At 48.3% G+C, this 25,588-nt stretch overlaps 1 protein-coding gene across 16 annotated transcripts in view; it reads left to right on the forward strand.

Moving 5' to 3' along the window:
- Positions 1-25,588, forward strand: part of TBC1D22A (TBC1 domain family member 22A) — a 342,685-nt gene that overhangs the window by 269,734 nt on the left and 47,363 nt on the right. For 9 of the 16 annotated variants that reach the window (XR_011433577.1, XR_011433579.1, XM_023631094.2 and 6 more), the window contains one exon: positions 20,154-20,249. The exons of 2 other annotated variants lie outside the window; for them this stretch is intronic. Coding sequence is in view for 7 of the 14 variants with exons in the window: in XM_023631094.2 (XP_023486862.1) it covers positions 20,154-20,249 (96 nt within the window). In the remaining 7 variants the exon portion in view is untranslated. Of the gene's footprint in view, positions 1-35; positions 175-20,153; positions 20,250-25,588 lie in introns of those variants that run through there. 5 more of the 16 variants (XR_011433576.1, XR_011433574.1, XR_011433575.1 and 2 more) reach the window with 3 other exon arrangements.

Genomic DNA, 25,588 nt, shown 5'->3' on the forward strand with positions numbered 1-25,588 from the left:
ATACATACTTTATGCTACATTTATCTAAAATTCAGATCCAGAAGGAAACAACCGTGGTGAAAAGACAAAGAAAATCCAAGAAATGATCAACACACAATTTGAGATAGCGTTTACCTTCAAAGGGTCAGAATCTCAAGGAAACAGCTGGCTTTGGGGAAAGTCGCCCAGCGAGAGGTTAGTTTTCTTCTCCTTAAACAATGGATGGTAAGTCTTAGAGTTCTTGTTCTGTTGGCATTCCTTTACTTTCATATATACATATGTTTTTTGAGGAAGATTAGCCCTGAGCTAACATCTGCCGCCAATCCTCCTCTTTTTGCTGAGGAAGATTGTACCTGAGCTAACATCTGTGTCCATCTTCCTCTATTTTATATGTGGGACGCCTACTCCAGCGTGGCATGATAAGCAGTGCTAGGTCTGCACCTGGGATCCGAACTGGCAAACCCCAGGCCGCTGAAGCGGAGCGTGAACTTAACCACTATGCCACCAGGCCGGCCCCATTTACTTTCATATATTTAAAAAATATTTTTGTATTAACTCAGCATTTAGTTAAACAATTAAAAAATACTAGAATATCCAAGTATGTGGTTGGTCATGAATTAAGTTTTTCCAAAAAGTAAAATAGAGCACCAAAATATATTATTTTAAATACCCACAGATTAGAGGACTATTTCATTCATGTAATCTTAAAGTACAGTGTCAAATTTTCTTGGAGTTTCCATTTTATCATTTATTCCTCCTTTTTGGGACATGGAAAGATTATCAATGAGATGCTGGGCAAAGCTCTCCCAGTCAAACTTCAGCAGAAGCAAAATAGGGTTGCTAATGTGAAGATTAAAAAGACCACAGGAAATTGTATTAAGTTAATTAAAAACAACCATTTTATTGTAGCAAAACGTTTTTAACCATATATGTCCTCAGTCGTGGAGATAAGAAAACATAAAGCCAAAATCTGATAGAAAGAGTATAGTTGTAATGGAGAGCTTTAATCCTTTCTTGTCAGTGTATGAGTTAAAAAAAATAATGGCCAGAGATCTGAACGAGTTGATTTTCATTGTTGAATTAATATTTATTCTCCAGGAATCTAGAGATGGGAGAACAGTTAGATTTCGTTTAGAAGAAGTCACACCGACATCCACACCGACATCCGACATGTACACAGAAACACGTGCATTCCACATCCACACGCATGTGTGCTGATAAATGTGAATGCAAGCCAAATGAAATGTTTATTTAAACAGCAACGTTAAATCACATGCCCACATTAAAACTTGTAAGCACACAGGTGCCCATGAGGATAGACATGTCTTGTCTTAGTAGCCTGTGTAAATGTCCACCTGACTGTGATGTGTCAGTGAGCAGTTAGCCAAATGCTCTTCGGTGAGTCACGTGAGGAGCACAGGGCCCAGGCTGAGGAGCCAATCGTTATTCCTTTTCCTGTGAATTAGAAGTGTAGCTCTTACCTGGGTAAAGGGCACGTGGGGTCTCTTTGTATTATTTCTTACAACTGACTGTGAATCTACAATGATCTCAAAATAAAAACTTTAATTAGAAAAAACACAAGACAGTGCCTTGTTTATATATACTGGTAGTATATATGCAGCAATGTTAGTACATGGGGTACTGTTATCCGTTGCCCACCAAAGCCAGCCATCAGGCTGTAGTGACTGTCTTGTCGGCTGATAGGAAAGGTGGGCAGACAGCAGTGAGGTCAGCATAGTGCTTCAGCAGCTCAAGAGCAGAGACCAGTCAGAGTGAACACAGGGGGGTATCTGCTTATACCTCTTGGCCCAGGAACCATCCAGAAGGTGAGTTGGAGGAAATACAAAATGTTGTATCCACAGGCCTATTCGTTGTAGCACTATTTGTAACTGCAAACGATGGGAAGTACCACAGATGTCCATCCACGTGGGACAGGTTGGCACACTGTGCAGCGGTGAGGAGGATGTGGATGCGCTCTGCATCTTGCTGGCAGGCTCTTGGTTGTATTGTTTACTAGGAGAAGCAAAGTGCAGACGGCATGCATAGCGTTCCATCACTTACCTTGTGGCAGAGTATGAGGGCGTACGTACACGTGCATGCGCGTGCACACACACAGCTTTCAGCGAACACACGTATTTGCTCATGTTACAAACTAAACAGGAAAGTCAATGAAAGGATAAACCCGAATCCAGTGAAAAAGGTTTGCGGGGAGGATGGGAGAGAGTGGAAGGGTAGGGATGCAGCCTGGCTTCTCTGAATGCACCTTGTTTTAGTTTTTTACTTTGGGATCCTGTGTTGCTTTGCATAATTATAAAACCAAACTAAGCCTAAATAAGAAAGCTGTCCTTAAAAAGCAAGAAGAGGGGCCGGGCCGGTGGCGTGGTGATTAAGTTTGCGTGCTCTGCTTTGGCGGCCCGGGGTTCACAGGTTTGGATCCCAGGCGTGGACCTAGCACCACTTGCCAAGCCCTGCTGTGGTGGTGTCCCACTTAAAGCAGAGGAAGATGGACACAGATGTTATCTCAGGGCTAACGTCTGTGCCAATCTTCCTCACACACACATACACAAAAGCAAGAACAAAATTAAAATTTAAAAAATGAACCTAACTATGTATCAAGTTGGTGGCTTAACTACACAGAGAAAAATTACTTCATATAAACTTACAAGCGCTTTGAATGTACGTCCCTGGTAGGATATATCTCAAGCACAGAAAGAATGGCAAATAAATTTTGAAACGCTATTCAGTAATCAGATTGTTAGTAATAATATTAGTGCTATCTTGAAACTGTTGTTATATACACACATACTGAAATACATATATTACATATAAATATATATATTAGGATAAAGCAAATAAGTATGATAATGTAATAGGAACTAAGATTTTTAACATAAGGGAAAAGAATCAGGCATAAAATCAAAGAAGTAAAAACCCTATAATCTTAAATATGAATTAGAACTCAATAGGAATCTAGCATGTAGTCTTCTCTTTAAAAGAAATAAAATCATATCTTCTAGTTCTCTCCACTGAAAATTATTGGGCCAAACAATCTACCTAGTGGAAGCGACACCCCCTCACGGTCTCCATACCATTTCTCATTAAAAAGAATCAGGGCTCCTTAGAAAAACGTCTAATTCCAGGACTGGAGCAGGAAATGTTCAAGATGAGTCTGGAACATTTAGTCATAAAGAAAGCAAGGGGCCTCTCAGAGACCACTGGGGTCATGTCAGAGCCCAATTTAAAAGGGGCTCGCACTGGCCAGAAATGGGAAAATTGAGCCTCAGAAAGAATTATGATGTCAGTGGATTGAAACATATCAAATATGTTAAAGTCTCTGAATTCATAATGGTTTCTAAATAAAACCCTCGCTGGCTCACTTTGAAGGTTGCTATGGCATCAACTGGTAAATGACAGGAAAGATTCAAACAAGTTGTATTTTTCTGGTAATCAGATAGTTTTTGAGGGACAGTTTTTCCTTACAGAGGAAATGTGGCTACAGGTGCAGAGGGGATGAAAGAATTGCATTGTCACCCTAATGAAGTGATGGGTTAAGGCAGCGCTCACCAATGGCTTCAAAAGCCATTAGAGGCAGCTCGCAGGGAACTGTATAATGGATGGATCCGTCTGGCAACACCTGGACCCGCTAATCAATCATAGCATCACAAAGGCAGAGACCACAGACATGGCGTGCCTCCTGATGTGGTGAAATATGAAGGGCACACTTCTCCATTAATTCTTGCAAAAAAAGTGTCACATCTGACTCTCATTGAGCCTCTAGATCTAAGTGCAGGCTTACAACTCGCCATGGGAATGGAAGCAGCCGAAGCCAGGGTGCGGAACACGCTTTCCTCACCAGGAACAGAAGAGGAGATGAGGACCTTTAGAAGACTGGACAGACTGACCTTGAAAGGCCGTATGCGCACTTCTTTTGGAGCCTGATTAGAACAAAGCAGCATGGAAAGACAGGATTTGGAGATGTAGGGAGGAAAGTCTTTCCTCTACCCATCCTAGGTTCTCTTCTGGGGCTCCCTTACAGAAGAGTGATTAACAAGAGAAAGGCGTACAAATTTATTTAATGAAAGTTTTACACAGGAGCCTTCATAGGGAAATGAAGACCTAAATGTGAGCATTTTTATCCTGGGCTTGATGAAGAGGGCAAGTCGTGGAGGGAGTGACAGGACAGGAGGGTGGGAGGTGCTTGTCGTGAGTGGGGAGTCTTAGCAGGGCCTGGTCGCCCTCCTCTCCATGCTGCTCGTCTTTGGAGAGAATGACGCTCCTTTCCTCCAGGTAGAGGGAGGGCACCTCTCACAGGAGGGCCTTATGACCTGCTTCGGGGGAAGGTCAGACAGTCCTTCCAGCACCTGACATTTCTGAATTCCTTCAGCTTCAAATACTCACTATGCCAAGGTGCCGTGTCTTGGGGAAGCACGTTCTCAAGAGACAACCTTGTCGGAGACGTGTTTCGTCACCATGAGGAATTCCTGTTAACGTTTTCAGATACGATCATGGTCTCCTGATGAGGTTTCTAGAAATAGACCTTAGCTCTAAAAGAAATGATTTATGGATGAAATGTCATGTCTGTGATTTGCTGTAGAATATTCCAGCAGCATGTGGGTGGGGTAGGGGTCAGTTATGGATGGAACAGGATTGGCCACGTGATCGTTGTGGACCCTGAGGAATGGGTACGTGGGGTTTTTATCCTGTGCTTTCTGCTTTGGGGAAGTTTTGAGAAGTCTTGTTTGAAAATGTTTTTAAAAACCACACCCCATGCACACACACTCTCTGGAGCCCTGGCCTGGGTGAGGGTGTTTGGAAGGAGCAAGGCCTGAAGGCTGTGGATGGTCAGAGGGGTCACGGGCCTGAACAGCTGGCTCTTTCAAGCCCCTTGCTGGTTTCTTGGTGTGCTTCTGTGCCTGTGTAATCTTCCTTCTTTTAGCTGATTAGAAATTCTTTTCACTATTCCATTTTCTGCTAAATCTGGGGATTCCCCATAGAATGGCTATTAGGTGAATGTGGATTCTTTTTGTTCAAATTAGGTTCAAAGGGAATAAAAGTCTTATCACAGCCTAGTTTATAAGGGGCCAGGTTAAAGTATTCGCTCAAGGTTGGTGGTCTGAGACCCTTTGAACTGTTCAATTGTCCATCGTAATCAGGCGAAGCTATTAGTTAAGTTGACAGCTTGGAACTGGAGCAGAACCTTCACTAACGCACTCAGTGTCGTCATCTTCTGAATACACTGTGTGCAGAAACACTGTGCCAGGTGCTGGGGGAGACCCAGCGGAGGGAAGGCGGGACCTCGTCTCTCCAATTCTCAGGCTTTAGTTTGTGTGGCAGTCATCTCGGGAGCTTGTCAAGAATGAAGAGTCCCAGGCTTGCCACCAGGAGATTCTGCTTCTGCTTTGTGCTGAGAAGGGACATCTGTGGGTCTGTCTGAGCCTCATGTGCCCGACAGGCACTGAGCTGAGCTGAGGCCCAGCCCCTGCCCGCAAGGAGCTCTGCATCAGCCAAGCACGCTCCCTCCTTCCCATCTCAGACCTCATCCCAGCAGTGCATGTGCACAGTTTATCTCCTCCGCTGCCATCTCCACCCGTGTATTCTCATAGCTGAGTAACTGGGCAATCCCAGTCAAGGATGTTGCAAACCTCACATCTTGGACCAAGTAAATGCCCTTTATTGCTTTATCGTAGGAAAGGAGGACTCCGTTCTCTCCAGGTGGACGCTGGTCCTGCAGGAGCTCACCTGGTCTTCTCAGGTGTTCAGCCCAGGCAGCAACAGCCATCTCAGGCCACGATTTCTTTTGCTCTCTCAGAATCCTCGGGTTCATTTCTATAAGAATGATGGTTTACAGTGAACCTGCTAGTGAGGGAGATGCTGTGTAGGTGAGTTGATAGAGGCAGGTATCCAGAAACGACCTTTTTGCATGTGGACTCCTGTCTCTTTCCCTCATGGCACACGCACCCAGCAGGCCGCTCCCAGCTCCTCAAAGCGCTGCCCTTGAAATGCAGACCCCGGAGCCCTGGGCTCTGAGTCCCAAGGCCTTGAGAGCTTGTCCAGCTGAACGCTCCCTCTCCACTGGAGGACATTGAGATGCACATGGAGGTCAGCTGTCTGTCTCTTTTCAAGAGTTTTCCGATTGGTGCTGACGGTGAAAAACGTACTAGGGTGTCGTTGGCTTCATCATTCTCTTAACCACCTGTGGGGAGTCCAGGGCTCCATGCTGTGCCCTTAGGCTCATCTCTCACTCGTACTGTCATGCACACTGGAGAGCCAGTACTGCCATTGCTGGCTTCTAGCTGAGCGCTCGGGAGCTCGCCCAGTGTCACACACAAGGGAGTTGGAACCAGGCCCAGTCTGGCCTCAGTGCCCTGCCCTCTCAGGGTGGCAGTGGGCGTCAGTGGGGGCCTGTGTCTGTGCTAAACATGGGAGGGTGCAGGAGCATGAGGCATTCTCCTTGTGGGGAAGGGAGCTCATGGGGGACAACAAGTGAACTAAGGAGTGTGGTATACACACGTGTCCGGGTATGTCGTGGGGGATACAGCACAGAGCACAGCGAGGGAGCGGTTTGGGGAGACGCTGCAGCAGCCCCGAGCCTGAGCAAAGAGAGGCCTCAGAGGAGGGAGTGCCTGGGGAGATGGAGGCAGAAGCAAGGGGCTCCAAGGCCTTGAGAGCAGGAAGGAGCCTCAGGAGAGTCGCTTACGAGGCCGGATTGGGACCTGGAGTGGAGGAGGGGAACAGCTCCCCATCACCTGTCACCAGACAGGCGGGAAGTGAGGCCACATCCGAGCCGCATGTGCCTCCCTAGTGCTCCATGGTCTCAGCCTGTGGACAGGCACACATGCGGCCCACCAACTTACACGGGTGCCACCGAGTCACCACGGGGCTGGGGGTGGAAAATTGGTTTGTTCCCCGAGAGCTGCACTCACTCGCTCCTTCTCTGACCTTGATGCTCTTTTGGCTAAATTCAGTCTACAGAGAGAACCGGGGCTTTGAGCTGTTCACTGGTGTGATGTCATTTCTTGCTTCAAAGAAAAATAATCAGGACCCACAGCAAGATCTCTTTCCTTTTAATTTGCCAGGAACGTCCTTGACAAAATTTAAAGAACAGTAGAGTTTATCAGTTTGGACAGGGGAGCAAAAATACCCCTAGAGTGGTACTCGTAGACCAGACAGTGATGCATGGTCTTAGGCAAACGCCGGGTCATCAGGTGTGCAGGGTTTAAATTCGGGAAATGGGAGGGGCCCCACAAGGGCAGCTGAGCGTGGTGGCACAGTTAATCCCTCTTGCAGTTTAACGGCTGCTCTGGCCCCCACAGTCCTTCAGAGCTTGTATAATTCATGAAGTTTTCACAGAGCAGCATTAAAGGATGTCTTTGATTTCATCCATAAAGGAGACAGGCATTTGTGGGCAGTGTGATACCTGTGATGTGAACTGGTGTTGCAAACATCCCCCCGTCTCTTGGTGGTGGCAGGAGGCCTGTGCTCCAGTGGACTCAGTCACACACAGTCGGCTCCGAGTGCCTGTGAGGGGGACCAGTCTGCCCTGAGACTCATGCCAAAATATGTAAATCAAGGTTATTGTTGTTTGACTCTTAACTGGTTTTGCTGGTGTGCCTTTTTTGCATTTAAGGATCAACTCCTCCCTTAAGGACCAGTAGCAGAAGTGTATTATAGGGAGCAGGTGCTAACTAGGGGGAAGATGATGCCCCTGCTTTATTCCATTTCCAGAACTCCTTCTGACTATCCATCCTCGGGGGAAAACTCCTCTGTGAGTCACAGGAGTTTGTAACTCCTAGGGGAGTGTTGATTTTTTTGTTAATTAATTGAGTATTTAAACCAGTTGTTCAGCATGTAAAAGGACCTAGGAATACAGCACTGGAGATCACCTTTCCTCGTCGAAGGTGGATCATGATCTGAGCGGCCATCCACTGTGACGGTTGGTTTTATGTGTCAGGCTGGCTGGGCCCCATACCCAGCTATTTGGTCAGCGTTACTCTGGATGTTTCCGTGAGGGTGTTCTTGGATGAGATTAACATTTAAATCGATGGACTTTGAATAAAGCAGATTGCTGTCCATGATGCGGTGGTCCCCATCTGGTCAGGGTCAGTTGATGGGCTGGATAGAACAAAAGCTGACCGCACCCTGAGCAAGAAGGAATTCTGCCTCCAGACGGCCTTCAGCCTCCACCTGCGACATCAGCTCTTCCTGGGTCCCACTGCTGGCCTTCCTCATCAGACCTTAGACTCTCTAAGTCTCCACCGTTGTGTGAGCCACTTCCTTAAAATCAATCAATCAATCTCTCTCTCTGTCTCTGTGTGTGAACTGAATGTCCTGTTGGCTCTGTTTCTCCAGAGAACCCTGACTAGTATGTCAAATGAACAGTCACTAGCAATTTTAAAAACATTTCAGTATTTATTATTATTTTATGTTTTTCTCTTATACTACTTAGCTTTAAAATGTTCATTTCGGTTCAGAATTACTGATACATTAGAGCAACAGCCAAAATTCCAGAACCAGGAGCAGCCTGTGGGTCACCTCCCTTTCCCAGATTGGCCCTCCCAAGGCTGTGGAGATAAGCTTCCACCTAGTGACTCACAGACTGGATTGGATTGGCTGTGACCTTTGTCATTTAACCATTTGGAATGTTCTCAGACGTGGACAGACACATGCCAATAAGTATCTGGCAAAAGATAATAGAGGTTGGCGTAGAGATAATCGATCAGTCCCTTTGCGGCCAGCTGGATGAGCACCAGGCTCGTTTATGCTTCAGGATCTGGCTGCATAATGAAACGTGATTTACAGTTCCATTACTAGCCCATGCCCCAAACATGGGGATGTCGGTGTGAATTTTAAAATGGCTGTGCTCTGCATTCCTGGTAGGTAATTGTGTAATGCAATGGCCTGGTGATGAATATTTCAAAGGAAATCATAGCAAAGATTTTGCTTGCACAGCTGAAGTTGGTGCACTTGAATCTGCACAAAGAATGGGAAACAATTCTTGTCATTTGAATGGCCTCAAAAATTCATCTACATAAATACATACACACAGGAAAATCTCCTGACGCCAGAAGGCCATTCATTTTTATTTCAGTGCCAAAAATTATAAGGAAAGCTTAATGATACAATTAAAGGTGAAAAATTGTTCCTTTTATCACAATTTCTCTCTTATAAAAAATAGAAGGAAAACTGTTTCTTTGCCTTATTTCCTACATTTTAAAAAGTGTATGTCATATGTAATTTGCATTGAGTTAATCTGTAGTCATTTTGAACTTTGATTTTGTCATTTTATTAGCGAAACTAGATTCACTGCAGAACCTGAAATGTAGTTTTAAGAAAACTCAGAATGTTAGGAGGCATCTGGATTTATCTTCTGCTTCCAAACTGTGAGTGAAGGAGAGGCAGAGGTGGCCCCAGGATAACTCGGGTCATGTTGCTCATCCTTTGAGCTTCTCTTGACAATCAGGGCCGCTTTGTAAGAGAGCAAACATGGGAACAACCTTGCTCGGTGAAGGACTGGGGCAAGAGCCTTGAAGGAAGGTCAAGGGAGGGACAGAAGCAGTTAGGGCCTGCCTCACGCCTGCTGTGCCTGTGGACTCCTAGGTCGGAGAAGATGCTGAGCGGGGGTCACCCAAGGTCATGGAAGTCAGAATCCAAGGACGGGGAGTACCTGCTGCCACATAGTCTGAAGGACAAGGAGGGGCTGAGGCTGGATGGATTCGCTGGCTGGGCTGGAGCCACATGGATCTGTGGTCCTCCCAACAGACAGCTCTCTTGGTGACTCTGAGAAAGACCATTTCAAATTAGTCCCCGGTCTTTTTCATTTTTTTTAGTTATGAAAAATCTTAAATATACAGAATAGTGGAGATGATAATCTAATGAATGCCTGGGTACTTAGTACCCAGCTTTGTCAAGTCTAAAAGTTTTTTCATTTTTGCTTCAGATCTTTTATTTCTTACTCAGAAATCAAATTTTCCATATACCGTTGAAGCTTCCTTCCTTCCTCTCCAGAGGTTGGCCCTACCTTGAATTTGGTTTTTATCATTTCTAAACACGCTTTAGTGTTTTCCACACATACATGTATCCACAATGTGTAGTCTCATAGTAAATATTCGGAAACATTTTATAAATGGCATCACGCTTAAGTATTCTTTTACAACATGCTTTTTTATTCAACTTTATATTTTAATATTTATTCATTTTGATGGATATAGCTGTATTCATTTGTTCTCATACTTTGTAGTTTTACATTGTATGAATATTCTGTAATTCATCCATTCTTCTGTTGAAAGACATTGGTTTCTAAGTTTTTTGAAATTACAAATAATGCTCAATCTAGCGTTCTTTGTACACATCTCCGTATACCTGCATGTAGGACTTGCTCCTTAAGCTTAAGAAAGAAATTTCTGGGCTATAGGATGCAAACATCTAGATATTACCAAGGTGCTCTCCAAAGTGGCTGCATCCCCTCCCCCACCAGCACATGCAGAATTTCTTTCAGCTCATATCCTGTCCTGTAGTCTGCATTCCTCGTAATTTCTAGTGTTTGCCCATCTGAAAACTGAGAACTGACATCCCACTTTCACTCATTTTGCACTGCCCATCCCTGGTTACCAGTGAGTGTGAGTAGCCTTTCCTAGTTTTACTGACCACTTAAGGTCCATTCACATCCTTTGCCCATGTTTTTACTAGATAGTCTGTCTTTTTCTTATTGGTTATCAGCGGGATTTTAAAATCTGTGTATTCTGGATACTAATCCTTTATCAGTCATATATGCACTGCAAACGTCCTTTACTAGTCTATGACTTGTATATTCATCTTAATTATAGTGTCTTGTCACATGTAAGTTTTAAGTTTTTATGTAGTCAAGTTTATTGATTTTTAAAATTTATGCTTTAGGGTTTTGTGTTTGTATGTTACTTTCTAATCCACCTTGAATTTGGCTTTGTGTAGGGCGTGAGGCAGGGATCTAATTTTGATTTTTCCATATGGATAGCCAGTTGTCTCAGTTACCATTTATTGAATAATCCATCCTTCCCCCACTCTCTGTACTCCCCCATCTGCTATGGATAAACACCCGTGGCAGTACAGGCTTGTGTCTGATCTCTCTGTTCCACGCGCCTCTCTGTCCTGGACCTGGGTCACATGATCTTTATTAGTTTCACAAGATATCTTGACGTCTGATGTAAGTCTTCACCTTATTTTTTAATCTTTGGGTCTGTCTTGCTATTCTTGGCCCTTTGTTCTTCAATATAAACTTTAGAATAAGCTTCCTGGTCACAAAAAAACATGGTTGTAGTTTTGATTAGAAAGACATTAAATTTGTAAATTAAAATGTAAAGCAATTGACATCTTTTCAATGTTGAATCTGTTAGTCCTTTAACCTAGTGTATCTTTAATTAGGGTGTTTTTTATGTCTTTCAGAGAACTTTTATATCTTTTCCATATTTGGTTTGATGCATTCTTGGGTGCCTCCATCTTTCTCCCCCAGTGAAAGTTCTGCAGGGATGGGCTCCACACACCCACAGGCTGCCTGCCTGCCTTGGGTTTTGGCCTGTCAGAATGTCCTTTCATCTCTGCTAGGGAGGGGGCGGGCCACTGAAGTCAGGGGTCTCCCAGGAGCCACGTGGGCTCCATCATGGTGCAGCTCTCTTTTGGAGCAGGTTTTATGGTATGCTGCCTGGTTATTAGACACAGTTTACTGGAGGTAGTAAAAACCAGGATCTGGAGATTTCAACTGTCCGATCCAATTGGAATGGGATTAGGGCTTTTAAATGGTCATTTCCAAGTGCATCTGGGCTCTTACATGAACTGTCTTTCCCTCAGCTAGAGGGCCTTATGATTTTTAAAATTGGTATGAGTTACAGGAACGGTGTTTCTCCCTGACCCCTAGAATTCCCTGTCCTCAGAATCCTGACCCTTTTCTGGGGTGAGCATGTTGGGAGACTTGGCTAACAGACTTGCCTTGCAAAGAGGTAATATTAGGGCCAGTGTGCAGCCTGTCCAGATGCAGCCCTGACCTCACTTTGGCTGTCCGTTGGCCTGATGTCACCAGCTGGCGTGTGCGCTCTGGGGCCACAGTACGGGCACTGGATGTGCTTCACCAGGCCTTGTGCAGCAGGAGCTGACCTGCTTCGCCTCACAGGTGTGTCGTGCTCCTCGGGAGGCATCAGGTGCCGCTCGGAGGAGGTGGCCTGGAGGTCCTGGGGGTTCCCTCCTGTTGCTCATCACCTTTACTGACAGTCCTGCCCTTGTTGGGGTGAGAATGGACCCAGGGAGTTATGAGCGTTGGTGACATGCTGTCCGTGCAGACAGCTGTGCCCTGAGGACAGGTGCAGAAGGTTCTGGAAGGAGAATACTGGGGTGAGCTCTCCTCTGATCATGGTGGGGAGAAGCCTGCAGGCATGAGGAGCGGTCAGGTGCTGCCCCTGGACTTGTCAAGGCTGCACCCAGGGACCAGAACCTTCCGTGTGCAGTGCCCAGCTGCTGCTGCCCTGCCCCTGCCTGTGGGATGAGGGAGCCAAGCCCGGGAGGACAGGAGGGGCATAGCCAGGGTCGTCCAGGCCAGACTCTTGTGGTTTCTGGAGCCATCAGGGTCCGAGCCATCAGGGTTTCTAGTGCTGTTTCTGGCCCCAGGGCTGTGGGTCCAAATGGTGAGAGCAGGAACAGGCCCAGTGTGGAGGGTCACGTGCAGCAGAGTCATTGGGGAGGAGGCTGGCTAGGTGGGGTGGGCCTTGAATGCCTGGAGGGAAAATTTGAGCTGAATCTCTCAGTCTGGGGGTTTTCAGTTGAGTGGTGGCGGGATCACAGGGGAAGGGGTGCTGTGACTGTTGCAGACTCTGTCGCTTTTTCTGCGGCACTGTGACTCTCCAGGTGGAGGAGAGTTGTCCTCGTGTAGCAATATCCAGAGACTACATGGTGATCCTCAGTAGGCAGGGCAACTGAGCCCCCCACTCCCTGAGTCTGGAGAATCTACACATGCGATGGTGCTTTCCTGGTCTGGGCTCTTTGGATTTCTGCTGCAAAAGGAAGGAACAGCTTATGGTTTTGCAGTTGACCAGCTCAAGACCCCTGTCCCTGGGGCTGAGCGGGGAGATCAGCTTCTGTGCCCCCAACCACCCCATCCACTGCATCTGCCATGGAACCCCAAGGGCAATCACTCAGTGGCCTTTCCAGCTCTCTGGCTCTCTTTTCCCTCCCCAAACTAGTCTGGAGCCCGGGAAAATTGGGAGGTCAGGATTTACAGGTCAAGCCTGGTGCAATGGCGGCTGGAAGGCCTGGACTGGGGTTCAGGACCCTCCCCAGAGCCTGCCTTGTAGTGGGGCCCCGCACACCACTCTGAAATGGCCCCCAGCGCTGTGCTTCCCAGTTGGTTGGCACCATGGTCATCCAGCAGCCTCCCCCCAGGGGGGCTTCAGGAAGTCACATCTCTTCCCTTGGAGAGTTCTCCTTGCTCAGGGGCACCACCCCGGGATGGTTTGGAAATGGCTGGTCAGCTTGGCTGACTTGGTCCTAATTGGGAAGACCCCGATTGAATGTGCCAGATCCCAAAGATGAGGGAAACCCCTCTGTCCTGAGTGGGCCGGGCTGTGAGCTGCCTGTGGTGTGTGGGCAGCCCCTGCTGAGACTCGGCCTCCTGGTCTACCCTGTACTGCGATGACGGTATTTATTGTTCAGGTTAAGCTTCATTAAAGCAGAAGCCCATTTTCCATTATGATATGAATTTTTTATTTATTAAATTGCTATTTTAATATGATTTACCAAGTCACCGAAGACAAATAATCCACTTAAGAACGAAGCTGTAAAACTCCATTTTTTCCTCATGTGGTGTTCCTGTGAAAGTGTGGCTTGTACTGCATTCTGCTTGCCAGTTGGAGACATGTTGTGGGGCTGCAGAATTCACAGCCCAGCCTATGAATTCCAAGTGGGGGGGGGTACCAGGGCTGGCCTGAGGCTGACCTCTACTCTCTCCTGTTAAATAAAAAGCTGTTAAGCAAATTAAGAGTGTAAACAGGATTCCTTAGAGAACCCATTGTTTTGGAACATCCCTAAGTACCCCTGGAGCCCTTTCCCTCTCACATTTGCAAAGCTAATCACCAATCGTGCATTCCCAAGGGCAGGCTCCCCTACACCCTTAAAGACCTGAAGTTTCCCCTATGTTGTTCAGCCAACTTCAGTGTTTAAAAGGAAAAGGCCTGTTTCTTTAGATACATCCTCGGGGTCAAGCTTCCACTAATTCAGCCTGGCAGTTCCCCTGTGCTCCTGGAACCTGAATTGGTGGATTTCGGTGTGTGTGTAATTTCATTCCGTCTCTAATCCTCCTGTGGGGCTTGGGGCAGGAATTACAAAGAAGGGGTCACGGACCTGGAGCGAAGAGGCTCCCAGGCCAGTGGGAGAAAGAACGAGTGAGCATTAAAGAGGACAGTGTAACAAATGCGACAACAGAGACCTAGCCAGGCTTGTGGGTGCAAGGGCTGGGCCCCCGACTGCCTGGGAGAAAGGGAGAGAGCTTGAGGAATGATTAGGGTTTATCTGGCTGAGAAACCAGGGAAGCATTCCTTGCTGGAGCAGCAGCTGGTGCAAGGGCAGGGGTAAGGCTGAAAGGGCCTGGTGTTTGGGGGAAATTGTGAGGGTTCACCCTGAGGTGGCAGGTGGGGCAGGGCCCAGGATGCCAGAGGACTGAGTGTCATGTGAAGGTGTCTGGACGTATCTAAAGGCAATCGATGTCTTTAAATGGCTCTGTGATGTGATAGGAGTCCACTTATTTGGAAAGGGCGTCCTGGTTACCGTTTGAAGATGGGCTAGAGAGGGCTAGAGTGCAGATGGGGAAATCAGTGTGGTCCACGGTACAGAGGCCTCAGTGGCGTTTCACTGAGCTTGAATTGATAGTTGATTTTAGTTCCAGCAGAGAAAAATATTTTAAATTTTTATGGTGATGTATATTTTTAATGGATATTAGCAAAACTGTATCTAGCACATCAAATCTGTACTGCTGAGCTACAGTAGAAATCCGTTTAAGTTGTTAAAGAAGTGGGTTGATTTAAAGGAAAAAAACAGGGCAGAGCTTTCCATTCTGGCAATGTGGTCGACTTGGTGTCCAGAAGGCCAGTCCTGTCACAGAACACACTGAAGGATGCCTGTGTACTTTTAAAAACATAACCGCAAAGGAAGAGAGACTCCCACAGAGCAGAAAACACAGCAAATGTAAATCTAGAGAGGTAGAGGAGCAGCATCCAAGCAGGTGTTCACCCTGGGGTGTCTGCCAGTTAGTTTCTAGGGCCTTCAGCCTGGTTTTAGTGAGCCACAGGCAGGAGACAAAACCGGGATACTGTTCAGAAACTAAACAGGAGCAAGTGCTGGCCTTTCTTGCCCTTGGCCACGGAAGTTAAAGAAAAAGGATTCTTTAAAAGTCTGGGCCCCTCAGAATTTCCAACTACAGCCCTACATTCACATGGGTTTGGAGCCCCCATTCACATTACTAGTTGGTCCTGAGAAATTTCAAGCTCCAAATTTAGTTTAAGGCAGTCTTGGGATACTAGTGACCTCAGGCTCTGGCAGAGGCAAATACAATTTTTTTCCCCCCAAAGAAAACCACTTTTGATCCAGCATCAAAAATTCCAACAGATAAAAGTTCCAAGGACTATCAGCTCCACAGGGGGAAAACGGCAGAAGTACAAGGAAGCAGGCCACCAAGAGCAAGAACCAGCAGAGACAGCAGACTGCAGAAGGAGACCCACGAGACTACAGATGTCAGAGCTCTCTGAGATGCACTGGAAGATAAGTCTAATATGTTTAAAATAATAAAAAGGGTGGTGTGGGATGAAAGAAGGAAAGGGAAGCCATCACAATTTACAAGGCAGGTCTGGAAAAAGAACCAAGTTTCAAATTTAGATGAGGTTAGCAGGAACTGTGATAACAGTTGAAGAGATGACTAATGAACTGGAAGAGAGCTTTGAAGAAGTACTTCTCCCAGAGAGACAGAGAGATGGAAATATGAAAAGAGAGGTGAAATGAAATGGAGAATAGAGTGGAATTTTTGCAGACGATGGACGTCTTCACTATGGTGCGTGTGGTGGTGGGTTCACAGGAGGATACACATATCAAAACCTGTCAGATTATAATGTGAGTTTACTGGATGTTAGTTATTCCTCAACAAAGCTGTTTAAAACTAATGAATAATCCAACAAAAGTTGACATGTAGTTTTGGTCTTACCAGACCCCTGCCCCCTCCTCAAAAGACTTTAAGGCAAAAGCATTACCTGAGATAAAGGAGGTCATATATATTGAGAGCAATATTGTTCAGTACACCAGGAAGATAAAACAACATTAAATTTGTATGCACCTAACAACATAGCTTTCAAATAGAGAAAACAAAGACTGGCAGAACTAAAGGAGAAATCAAATCCACTCTTGTAACGGGAATTTTTAACACACCACTCAGTTGTTGATAAATCATGAGCAGACAAGAAAACCAATAAGGATTTATAGGAGATTTGGCCAACACTGTTGATTATCTTCATCTAATGGACGTGTAGAGGACCCTGTATCCCAGAACTCCAGCATACATGCTCTTTTAACACGCACCTAATAAGAACAATAGCTGGCAATTACATACTGTTTGCTACGTTCCAGGCTTTCTAAGTGCTTTACATTGTTTAATTTATTTAATCTTCATAACATTTTACAGATGAGGAAACTGAGGCACAAGGAGGCCAGATTCCTTGTCCCTGTCACCCAGCTAATAGGTGGCAGAGCCAGGACTTAAACCCAGGCGCTCTGGCTCCAGGGTTTGTGTTCTTGATTCTTAACTGTGCTGCCTTATGGAGCATTTGTGAAAACTGCTTGTGTCCTACTCCAAAAAGCAAATCTAAACAAACTTAAAAGAACCAACATCATATAAATCACATTCTGTTACAGCACAGTTAAGTTATGAATCAATAACCAAAAAAAAGCTGAGAAGACAAAGCAAAGTTAAAAATGAACCACGTGTTTATAGATTTTAAAAAACATACTGATAAGTAAGCCATGATTCAAACAAGGAAGCCATAAAAAAGGAGCAAAGTCTTAGAACTTAAGGATAATAAAGGGACTATTCATTAAAACTATGGAATGCCCCTGAAGTGGGGCTTAAGAGAAGGAAATTTATAGCCTTAAAAGCTTGCTAATATCAGAAGTGAAGAAAAGCCGAACGTTATGAGCTAATTGTCTATCTTATGTTAGAAGAAGAACTGATTGATTTAAAAATAAGTAGGAGCTACTCTACTTTTGGGTGTTAGAAAATATCGACAATAAAAAAGAGAGAAAGTAAGTCACTAGAAGAAAGGACGTAATAAAGACAGCAGCAGAAGTGAATGAAATACAAAAGATCAGCAGACCTAAAACTGAATCGAAAGTTGGTTCTTTGAACAGACGTGAAATTAACAAATTTCAAGCATGATTAATAACTAAAATGAGAAAAGCCACACAAAAGTGGTATTAAGAATCCCAAATAGGATATTACTACAAATGCAACTGAGATCAAAGAAAAACAGAATATCATGAACAAATTTGAAAACTTAGATGACAAATTCCTAGAAAAATTAAAATCTTCCAAAATTTGAAAAGGTCTGAAGTATTTTATACCCATAGAGAAATTGAATCGGGAATACGGGTCTTCCCACAAGGAAAACAGGCCCCCCTGTTTTACGGGCGTGTCTAGCAAACATTGGAAAAACAGATATCCCAGTCTCGTGCAGACTCTGAGCGTGGAAGAAGAGGGGAAAAGCAGTAAACACTACCTTCGTACTTAAACCAGACAGGGGCAATTCAAGAAGGAAAATGAAAGGCCAGTCTCACAAGTGTGAACGCAGAAATCCTAAATGAAAGATTAGCGAACAGGCCTAGCTATGATTAAAAAATATAATATATTGTGACCAAATTGAGTTTATCTGGGAAACAAGCTTGGTATGACATTAAAGAAACTATTATACTAATGTAATTCACCACATTAACAGATTTCAAGGAGAACAATCATCCTCTCAATTGATGCAGGAAAAGCGTCTGATGAAATTCTGTAAGCATCCGTGGTACGAACTCTAGTAAATTAGGAATAGAAGAGAACTGTTCTAACCTGTTATGTGTTGTCTACACGAAAGGCCTGGAGCAAAACAAACTTCATTATCGGGAGTGAAATGTGGAAAACAGGGTCCCTTTTAAATCAGGAAGTAGAAGGCAAGGATGCCGCTCCACTGTCAGCGGTTCTGCTCAACATACTAATGACGGTTCCAGCCAGCCCAGTGAAATAAGATAACGAAATACACCCGTCTCTAGTTTTCTCCTTACCATCCTCTCTCACACACTCAGGTCAGCCCTCCTGCTCGCCAGTGACCTCCCTGTGGCCAAATCCAGGGGTCACCTCCCAGACCCAACTTGGCCCTTCTGCAGCGTCTCCTCTTCTCCTGTGTTTCCTCCTGGCTCCCTGGATACTCCTGTTAGGGCCTTCAGTCTTCAGTGTATGCTTCTGGGCTGGACCACAGACCCACCTTCCTGCACTATGGATGCATCTGTCCAACTGCCTACCTGCCGTCTCCACATGATGCCTAACAGGTGTCTTAGGCTTAACGTGTCCACAAGAACAAATTCACAGCCTGCCACCAAAACACATTCTCCTGCAGGTTTTTCCACTAAACTCTCCTCACCTTAGGAATCTTCATCCTTCCAGGTGTTCAGGCCAAAGATGTTGGTGTTATCCTTGGTTCTTCTCTTTCTCTCATACCCCATAGCGCCCATATTCATCAGTGTACTTTGTTGACTCAAGTTCAGAATTCATCTAGAATTTGACCTCTTCTCACAAGCTTCAGTGCTACCCCCCTGGCCCCAGTCACTGCCACTTCTTGGTTTTATGGTTTCTGTGGCCTCCTAACCTCTCTCCCCAGTCTGCCTCTCCCCACCTTGCCCAAGGCCAAGTCTCTTCTCAACGTGCCAGCTAGAGGCATCCTTTGGAAGCACAGGTTTTTCCTCTGCTCAGAGCTTCCAGTGGTCATGAGGACAAGCCAGTGACCAGGGAGGCCCTGAGGATGTGGGCCTCAACTCAGCTTCTGCTTGGCTCACCTCTCTCTCTGTTGCAGCCACACTGATCTTGCCGTTTCTGGAAGGTGCCAGACAGTCTCAAACCTCAAGGTCTTTCATTTCTCCACAGATGTCTATATGGCTTTCCCTCTTTGTTTAAATGTCACCTTGGGTGACTGACCACCATTTTTAAATTACAGCCCCCTCTCCCAAATGTCCCTGGTATTTCCCATTGCTCTTCTTAGTGCCTTGTTTTTCCCAGATCATGTCACCATCTTATACATTATACTTGTTATTTATTTGCCTAGTAAACTATTGATAGTAGTCATGCAGGTGTCACATGAGATGGCACAGTCGTCAAGGCGTCACTCTGAGAGCTGGAGTCTGGAGAAGGCTGGGATCAGAAGTCGGTGGTGTGTAGTGTGTGTTTGAACTAAGGCGGCAGCATGGGGAGGGTGCTCCTGAAGGGAGGGGTGTGTGAGCCCCGAGGAAGGGAGCTGAGCCCCGGGTGACCTGCGATGGAGGAGGCGGAGAGGGAGTGTTGGACGCAACGAGGAGACGTACAGGATCGTGACTTGACGGGGTGTCACAGCGTCCTTCCCTGCCCCACGACTTCGGTCAGCCTCACTTCCCTGGGAACGCCGGGAGAGCAAGGACGCCCGTGTGGGACAGACCCCGGCAGGTGCTGCCCTGCTGCCCTCCTCCCATTCAGCCTGGGCAGACAGCTTGGCTTCTGCTCTTGTTTCCTCACCTGTGAACTGAGACTCCCTCCCTCCCATGGTGGTTGCACGAGTGGACTCGGCCCCTGGTGAAGAATTAGTGCTCGCTGGATTTGCCTTTTGTTATTGTTGGCTATCATCTGTGCGAGAGAAGAAAGGAACTTGCCTAAAACCTGGGCTGCTCTTCACCTGCTGTTTGTCAGGCTGCTGGCACTTAAAGAAAAATTCATGTTTATTTTAATGAGATGAAAATTTTGAAATTAAGGCATGAAGTAAAAACGAGTAAGGCAGCACCGCTTTGGTCCCCTCCGACCCCTGCCCCCGTCCCCGCGGCCGTGGCAGGCAGCTGCGCAGCCCCGTGGACGCCCTGTGGACGGCCCGCGCTCAAGTCTCTGGTTGTGTTCTCTCTTGCAGTCTGAACCTGAGGGCTTCTCGCGCTTCCACTTGTACGTTTGCGCTGCTTTTCTCGTGAGATGGAGGAAAGAAATACTAGAAGAAAGAGATTTTCAAGTAAGTAAATGCCTTTTCAAAAGAACCGGAATTTGATTTTCTACTCGGAGAAGTTTATTAAATTTCAGTTCATGGGGTTATTTGTGGAAGAGCTTTGAGACGCGCCGCCCGCGTTTCACCGCTGACCTCCTGCTGTTTGAAAGCTCGTCAAGCTGAGGAAGCAAATCTGGCTGTGGTCACGTGGGCATCGGCCCTGCCGACACCATGCGTTATTACATGTGGCTGTTTCTCAGGCTCCCCGGAGAAACTTCTGATTGGCCACAGCGTGTCCCCAACACTGTGGCCCTGGAGGGGTGGGATGTGGGGCCTCAGCTCCCAGAAGCCCCCTGACGGCAGCTGGCTGTGCTATGTTAGAGAAGGTGCTGGGCGAGTGATCAGATAGCCTGGGTTCCTGGCCACTTGGTAGCTGTGTGACTTGGGCACATTACTTAGTCTCTCTGAGCCACAGTTTCTTCAGTGCCTTAGTGGGAGAACCACCTTTGCACCCATTCATCAGAGGCTCTGTCCTCAACCGAGGGGCTCAGTGTGGGCTAGGTTCCCACCCCCAAGTGTGCCTCTGTGCAGTGGCCTGAGTACTGTGTGGGTGTTGACCCCTTCACAAGGTGACACCCACCGTTATCCAAGGTGCTGGATGGGCAGACCTTCGGCCAGTGCCCCTGGGAGGGGGTGGGTCGCCTGTGGTGCTGTAAAGGGAGCACCAGCAGTGGGGACGTGGACCCACCACTGCCACTGACTGGCTGGGACGTCACTGTCCTGGCGCTTTACCTCCTCGAGCCCTCATCTTTCAAGTGAGGACAGGCTAGGAGGCCCTGCGGCCCTTGGTCACAGTGTGGGGGCTCTGGGCAGCTCTTGGCCTTGTCGTTCCTCGGCCTCCATGCCTGCGAGACGGCTCCAGGCATCCCTGCTCCAGCTGCCGAGGGCCGTGGGGAGCAGCAAGTCCTGCTGCACTGCCCGGTAGCTTTCCATCTCGGCCGCCAGGAGAGACCGGAAGAGAAGGACCTCCTTCTGGGTGAGCAGAGCCTAGTGGCCAGCCTGCCCACGTGCCCTGAGGTATTCCTGGGTGGATGGGGAAAATGAGGTCATTTTTTTCACTCCAGTTCCTGCGCTTTTTGTTGGCACAGGGCTCAGGTGTGCCTCGTTGAGAGCATTGGTACAGCAGCCAGGTTCCCGGCTGGCTATTGCTCCTGCCTTGCCTCTTCCAGCCTCAGATCGTTGTCTGTAACATGGGTAGAATGCACCCACCCTGCCCTGCCCCTTTGGGCTTATGCAAAGCTTGTGTGAGGCTGCTGGATCTGGGTACTCCTGGACCACCTGGCCCGCCCTCATCACTTTGCCTTGGGGACCCTCGAGGTGCTGAGAGAGGCAGATGCTTGCCCATGTTACCGAGTAAGGTAGACTACAATGAAGGCGACTAGACCCACGGTCTCCCTGCCGTGCGCACCATGGTTTCCCCACAGCGTGCTCTCTCGTCCATGGAGGTGCGGAAGAGCAGTGCTGCCTGAGCCGGGCACTGGCCTGCAGACCGACTTGGGTGTTTATTGGAAGGGAGAAGGGCCCAGCTTCCCTGGTGCACAGCGGCCAGCCATGGTGTGACTGTGGCCAGTGTGCCCACCTGTGCCTGGGCCAGCTCCCTGAGCGCCTCCTGGAGAACAGGTGGTAGAGGTGACTGGGTCCCCCAGAGACTCAGGCTGACCGAGTATCTCGGGTGTCTCTGCCTCAGTTATGTCTGGGATTCTCTGGTTGGGGAAACTGTTTCCTAGAGGTCCCGGACAGACGTTGCTGCGCTCCCGGGGGCCGTGCCTGGTCAGGGGCGGTGGGTAGGAAAGAGCTCAGGGGCGATGTCAATCCCTGAAGCCACGAGTTGCTGTGTGCAAGAATGTGCTAGGACGAGAGGCTTGTCGTGGTCCCAGAAGTTGCTCTTGAGCGCCAACTCTGGGCAGCCTCCAAGCCATACATGTCTGAGGAGTGGCCCTCATCCTCTGGCTCTCGAGTCTGGTTGAGGAGAGAGACCTGTAAGCAAATGAGTGACCTTAGGCAAGGGGTTTTGCTGCTCTGCCCTCCATCTTTTCACCTGCTTCCCAAATAAGGACCCTGCTGCCAGGGTTCCTGTCCCACAGTGGCTCAAGTCAGACCAGACACACAATGGCCACAAGGAGCGTGCTGAGCAGGTTGTGTTCTCCTTGTTATGAAGTGCAGCAAAGGGACTGAAGTAGGGTTGGGTTCCCCCTGGGCTGGAGGTCAGAGGGAGAAGCAGCCCTGGACACAAGGGCACCTGAGCTGGGGAGGTGCCCGCCAGGACATCAGTGTTGGGTTGGCCCTTGTCCCTCCTGGCACCTACGCGCTTTGGGCTTCTTGTCTTCCCACCCCTCACACAAGAGCCCATGTGATGGGCCTGCCCCGGGCTCTGCAGCATGGCAGGCTTGACCCCACAACAGCGTTCCTGGTGGCTTTGGAAGATGCAGCACACTTTTTATCACACTTTTTAAGAGACCCAATGTATTTGCTGTTGACTGGACACATTGCCCTGTGTAATGAGAGGGGCGACACGGGCAGCTGGTTAAACGTTTCGCGGGCCTTCTCAGAGCCCTGCTCCCTTACCATGAGGTTGACGGAGGCCAGGAGACGAGCACAGCCAGGAGCCTGAGGAGCCCTGTAGAGTGCGAGGGGCAGGGAGGGAGCTCAAGACTGACCTTTCCTAAACTGGGAACACGCGCGTGCCGACATCGTGGGGGTCAGCTGGAGAGCGTGTTGTGAACACCACAGTTGTGGAGAATTGAACTAAATGGGAAAGGAAATAAGAAGAGAACACAGAAATTAAATAAAGAACCTTCGGAGTCCTGGTGAGCATGGAGGGATTGCACCTGCGGTTGTGACATTTAGGAAAATGATTCTGTGTCCGTGGAAGACAGCCTGAGTGACTGAGACCCGAACCTGAGCTCTAGCAGTAGAACATTCACGGAAGGGCTTTAAGGGCCCTCACTCTTTGCAGAGTTGTAATTTGCCCCTTGGGAAATAATGTGTTGCTTTAAGTCATTTCTATAGGAATGGAATCGTTTTCCGAGGACAGAGTCTTCCCAGAAGAAAGGCGGAGACTCTCCTGGTGTTAAACGTGGCCCAGCGGTGTGGGTGCTGGGGAGGGAGGGCGATGGGCTTTGCTCCATGAGCTCAATTCCCAAAACTTGAGCAGGCAGTGAGGTTGGGCTGCTGCCTCTTTCCTGTGTGCCTTGCCTCTGAGACTCGCCTAGGCCGTGCTCTGGTTCCATCCAGGTCTCTGAGCGTCCGCGAGGGCCTGCCGAGCCCGCCGTCTCGTGGGTCCTCTGGATGGAGGGAGGCATCTTCTGGAGTGGACGCTCACTCCTGTCCTGAGCTCTGGTGCCCGGGAGCTTTGTTCTGTTCCTTGAGGATTCACTGTCCCCCGGCCAGAGCTCATCCCATCCCTCGTGCAGGTAACTCTGCTCCATGACTGTCGGCCCCACAGGCGCCTCACCCTGCGTGTCCAAATGGGGCCTCCTCCGCCAGCCTCCATCCCCGCCTCTGCCAGCCACTGAGGTCCGAGTCTTGGCGCCCACAGCCTGGCTTCTGCCCTTCCGCCTGCCTCTTTCTATCCAGATTTTGTAGGGTCTTTGGGGTGGAAGGAACTTCCTGTGTACAAAGTCTTATGTGCCCTAGCGGTGCACCTGGCATACTCCACCTCGTCCTCGCCCTCTGGGGGGTATTTTACAGTAAGAGCACTCTGGGTCCAGAGAGGGTGAGGAACTCACCTCACGAGCAGCTGAGGGCATCCGCTCCAGCTCAGGCACATGGCTGAATACGCCTTCCGGGGGTCGGCTTCTGCGTGGCCGGCATGCTCAGAAACCTCCGTGGCTCCCATTGCTGAGACTCCAGTCGCCGATGCTCCAGTCCTGGTCAGAATGATGGATGTGTCTGCGGGGCATCAGATGCCCCTTCTGAGCACACGCCTCCTCACCGACAGGAGCCGGAGTTACGCTCCCGTGTTGGTGTTACTGAGATCTCTGGCTGATTCGTAAGTGCAGCATTACAAATAGTTGAAAATAAGTGACCCTAGAAAATTATTATATCCATTTTATCTCCCCAAAGTCTAAGCTTCTTAGTTTGGCGTCCCGGGACACAGGGGTCTGACTGCAGCCCTGGCCTTGTTCACAGCTGGCCTTTGCTGCTGCCAAAGCCTGGTTCACCCTCACCCTGGTCCTTGGCAGAGAGAGCAGCTCCCAGGCAGATCGTCCCTGCCTGCCCGCTCCTGGGACTGCGACCCAGAAGCGTGTGGGTGCAGAAAAGCTCTGTGAAATTGGAAAATTCTCCACCCACGTGGAGGTAGGGGAGGTGGTGTCGTTGTTTTTGATTTTGAAGATGGCAAGTCCCTTTAGACACAAAAGGAGATGACAGTGTACAGTGTTTTGTTTTTCAAAGTAGAGAAAGTGATTAATTTGTGGTGATCAGAGCATGGAACTTCCAGTGAAACCATGGACCTTCTCTGTGGAGACCTCAGGAGCTTAGAGGTCTGTAAATATGTCCAATAAATTAACCCACTGCTGCGTATTTGTTGATAATGGCTAGCCTCCTCAGGAGAAACGGCTTCCTGTGTGTGCATGGTGGCCGCCAGCCCCGGAAGGCCTGTGGGCACAGGGAGACCCAGTGGAGGGGCCTCGTCTGCAAACGCTGTTCAGCCACAGCAGGGATGCTCAGTGTATGGGTCATGGCTGCCTCACCGTGCGCCCCGCATCCTGGCGAGAGCTCCCGGCGGCTTGGTAGGTGGTGTGAGAAGGCCCCTTGCGTGCTGGCCTGCTCTGCTGGCCCAGGCACCTTCCTCTTCGTCTCCTTTAGATCTCACATCACTGCTCAGTGGGACCCGGTAGGAACAGGGAGCACAGTGCCCAGTGGAAGGGCCTCAGGGAGGTGGGACCATAAGCCTGGAGCAAGGGCCTCAGGGAGAGCTGGGTGGCGACTGACTGGAGGAAGGAGGGGGAAGGAGCAGCTTCAAAGGTGAGTGAGTGGGAAGACTGACGACTGGCATATAAGGAGCTGTAAAACATTTGGATGAAGGGTGTGCGCCATGGGGCAGACGACACAGACATGAAGAAAGCAAGGTCGGCCTGTTCCCGTTGGACTCGAAGGAGGACATGTGAAGCCTCACACTGTGGTCACAACCTGAGTGCAGGGAGCAGCTCCTCTGCAGTTAGAAATTGTCGGCAGAAACTTCTGGGAATGGGGCACAGTGCTCCACATCTCGCTTCGTGAAAGTCCCTGTTTGTGCACGCTTCTGTCTGTATATTAAGCTGGAATTTAAGACTACAAAACAGACAGAAGTTGAATGTAGCAGC

Source organism: Equus caballus, chromosome 28 (assembly GCF_041296265.1).
Source record: "Equus caballus isolate H_3958 breed thoroughbred chromosome 28, TB-T2T, whole genome shotgun sequence".
Classification (NCBI taxonomy): domain Eukaryota; kingdom Metazoa; phylum Chordata; class Mammalia; order Perissodactyla; family Equidae; genus Equus; species Equus caballus.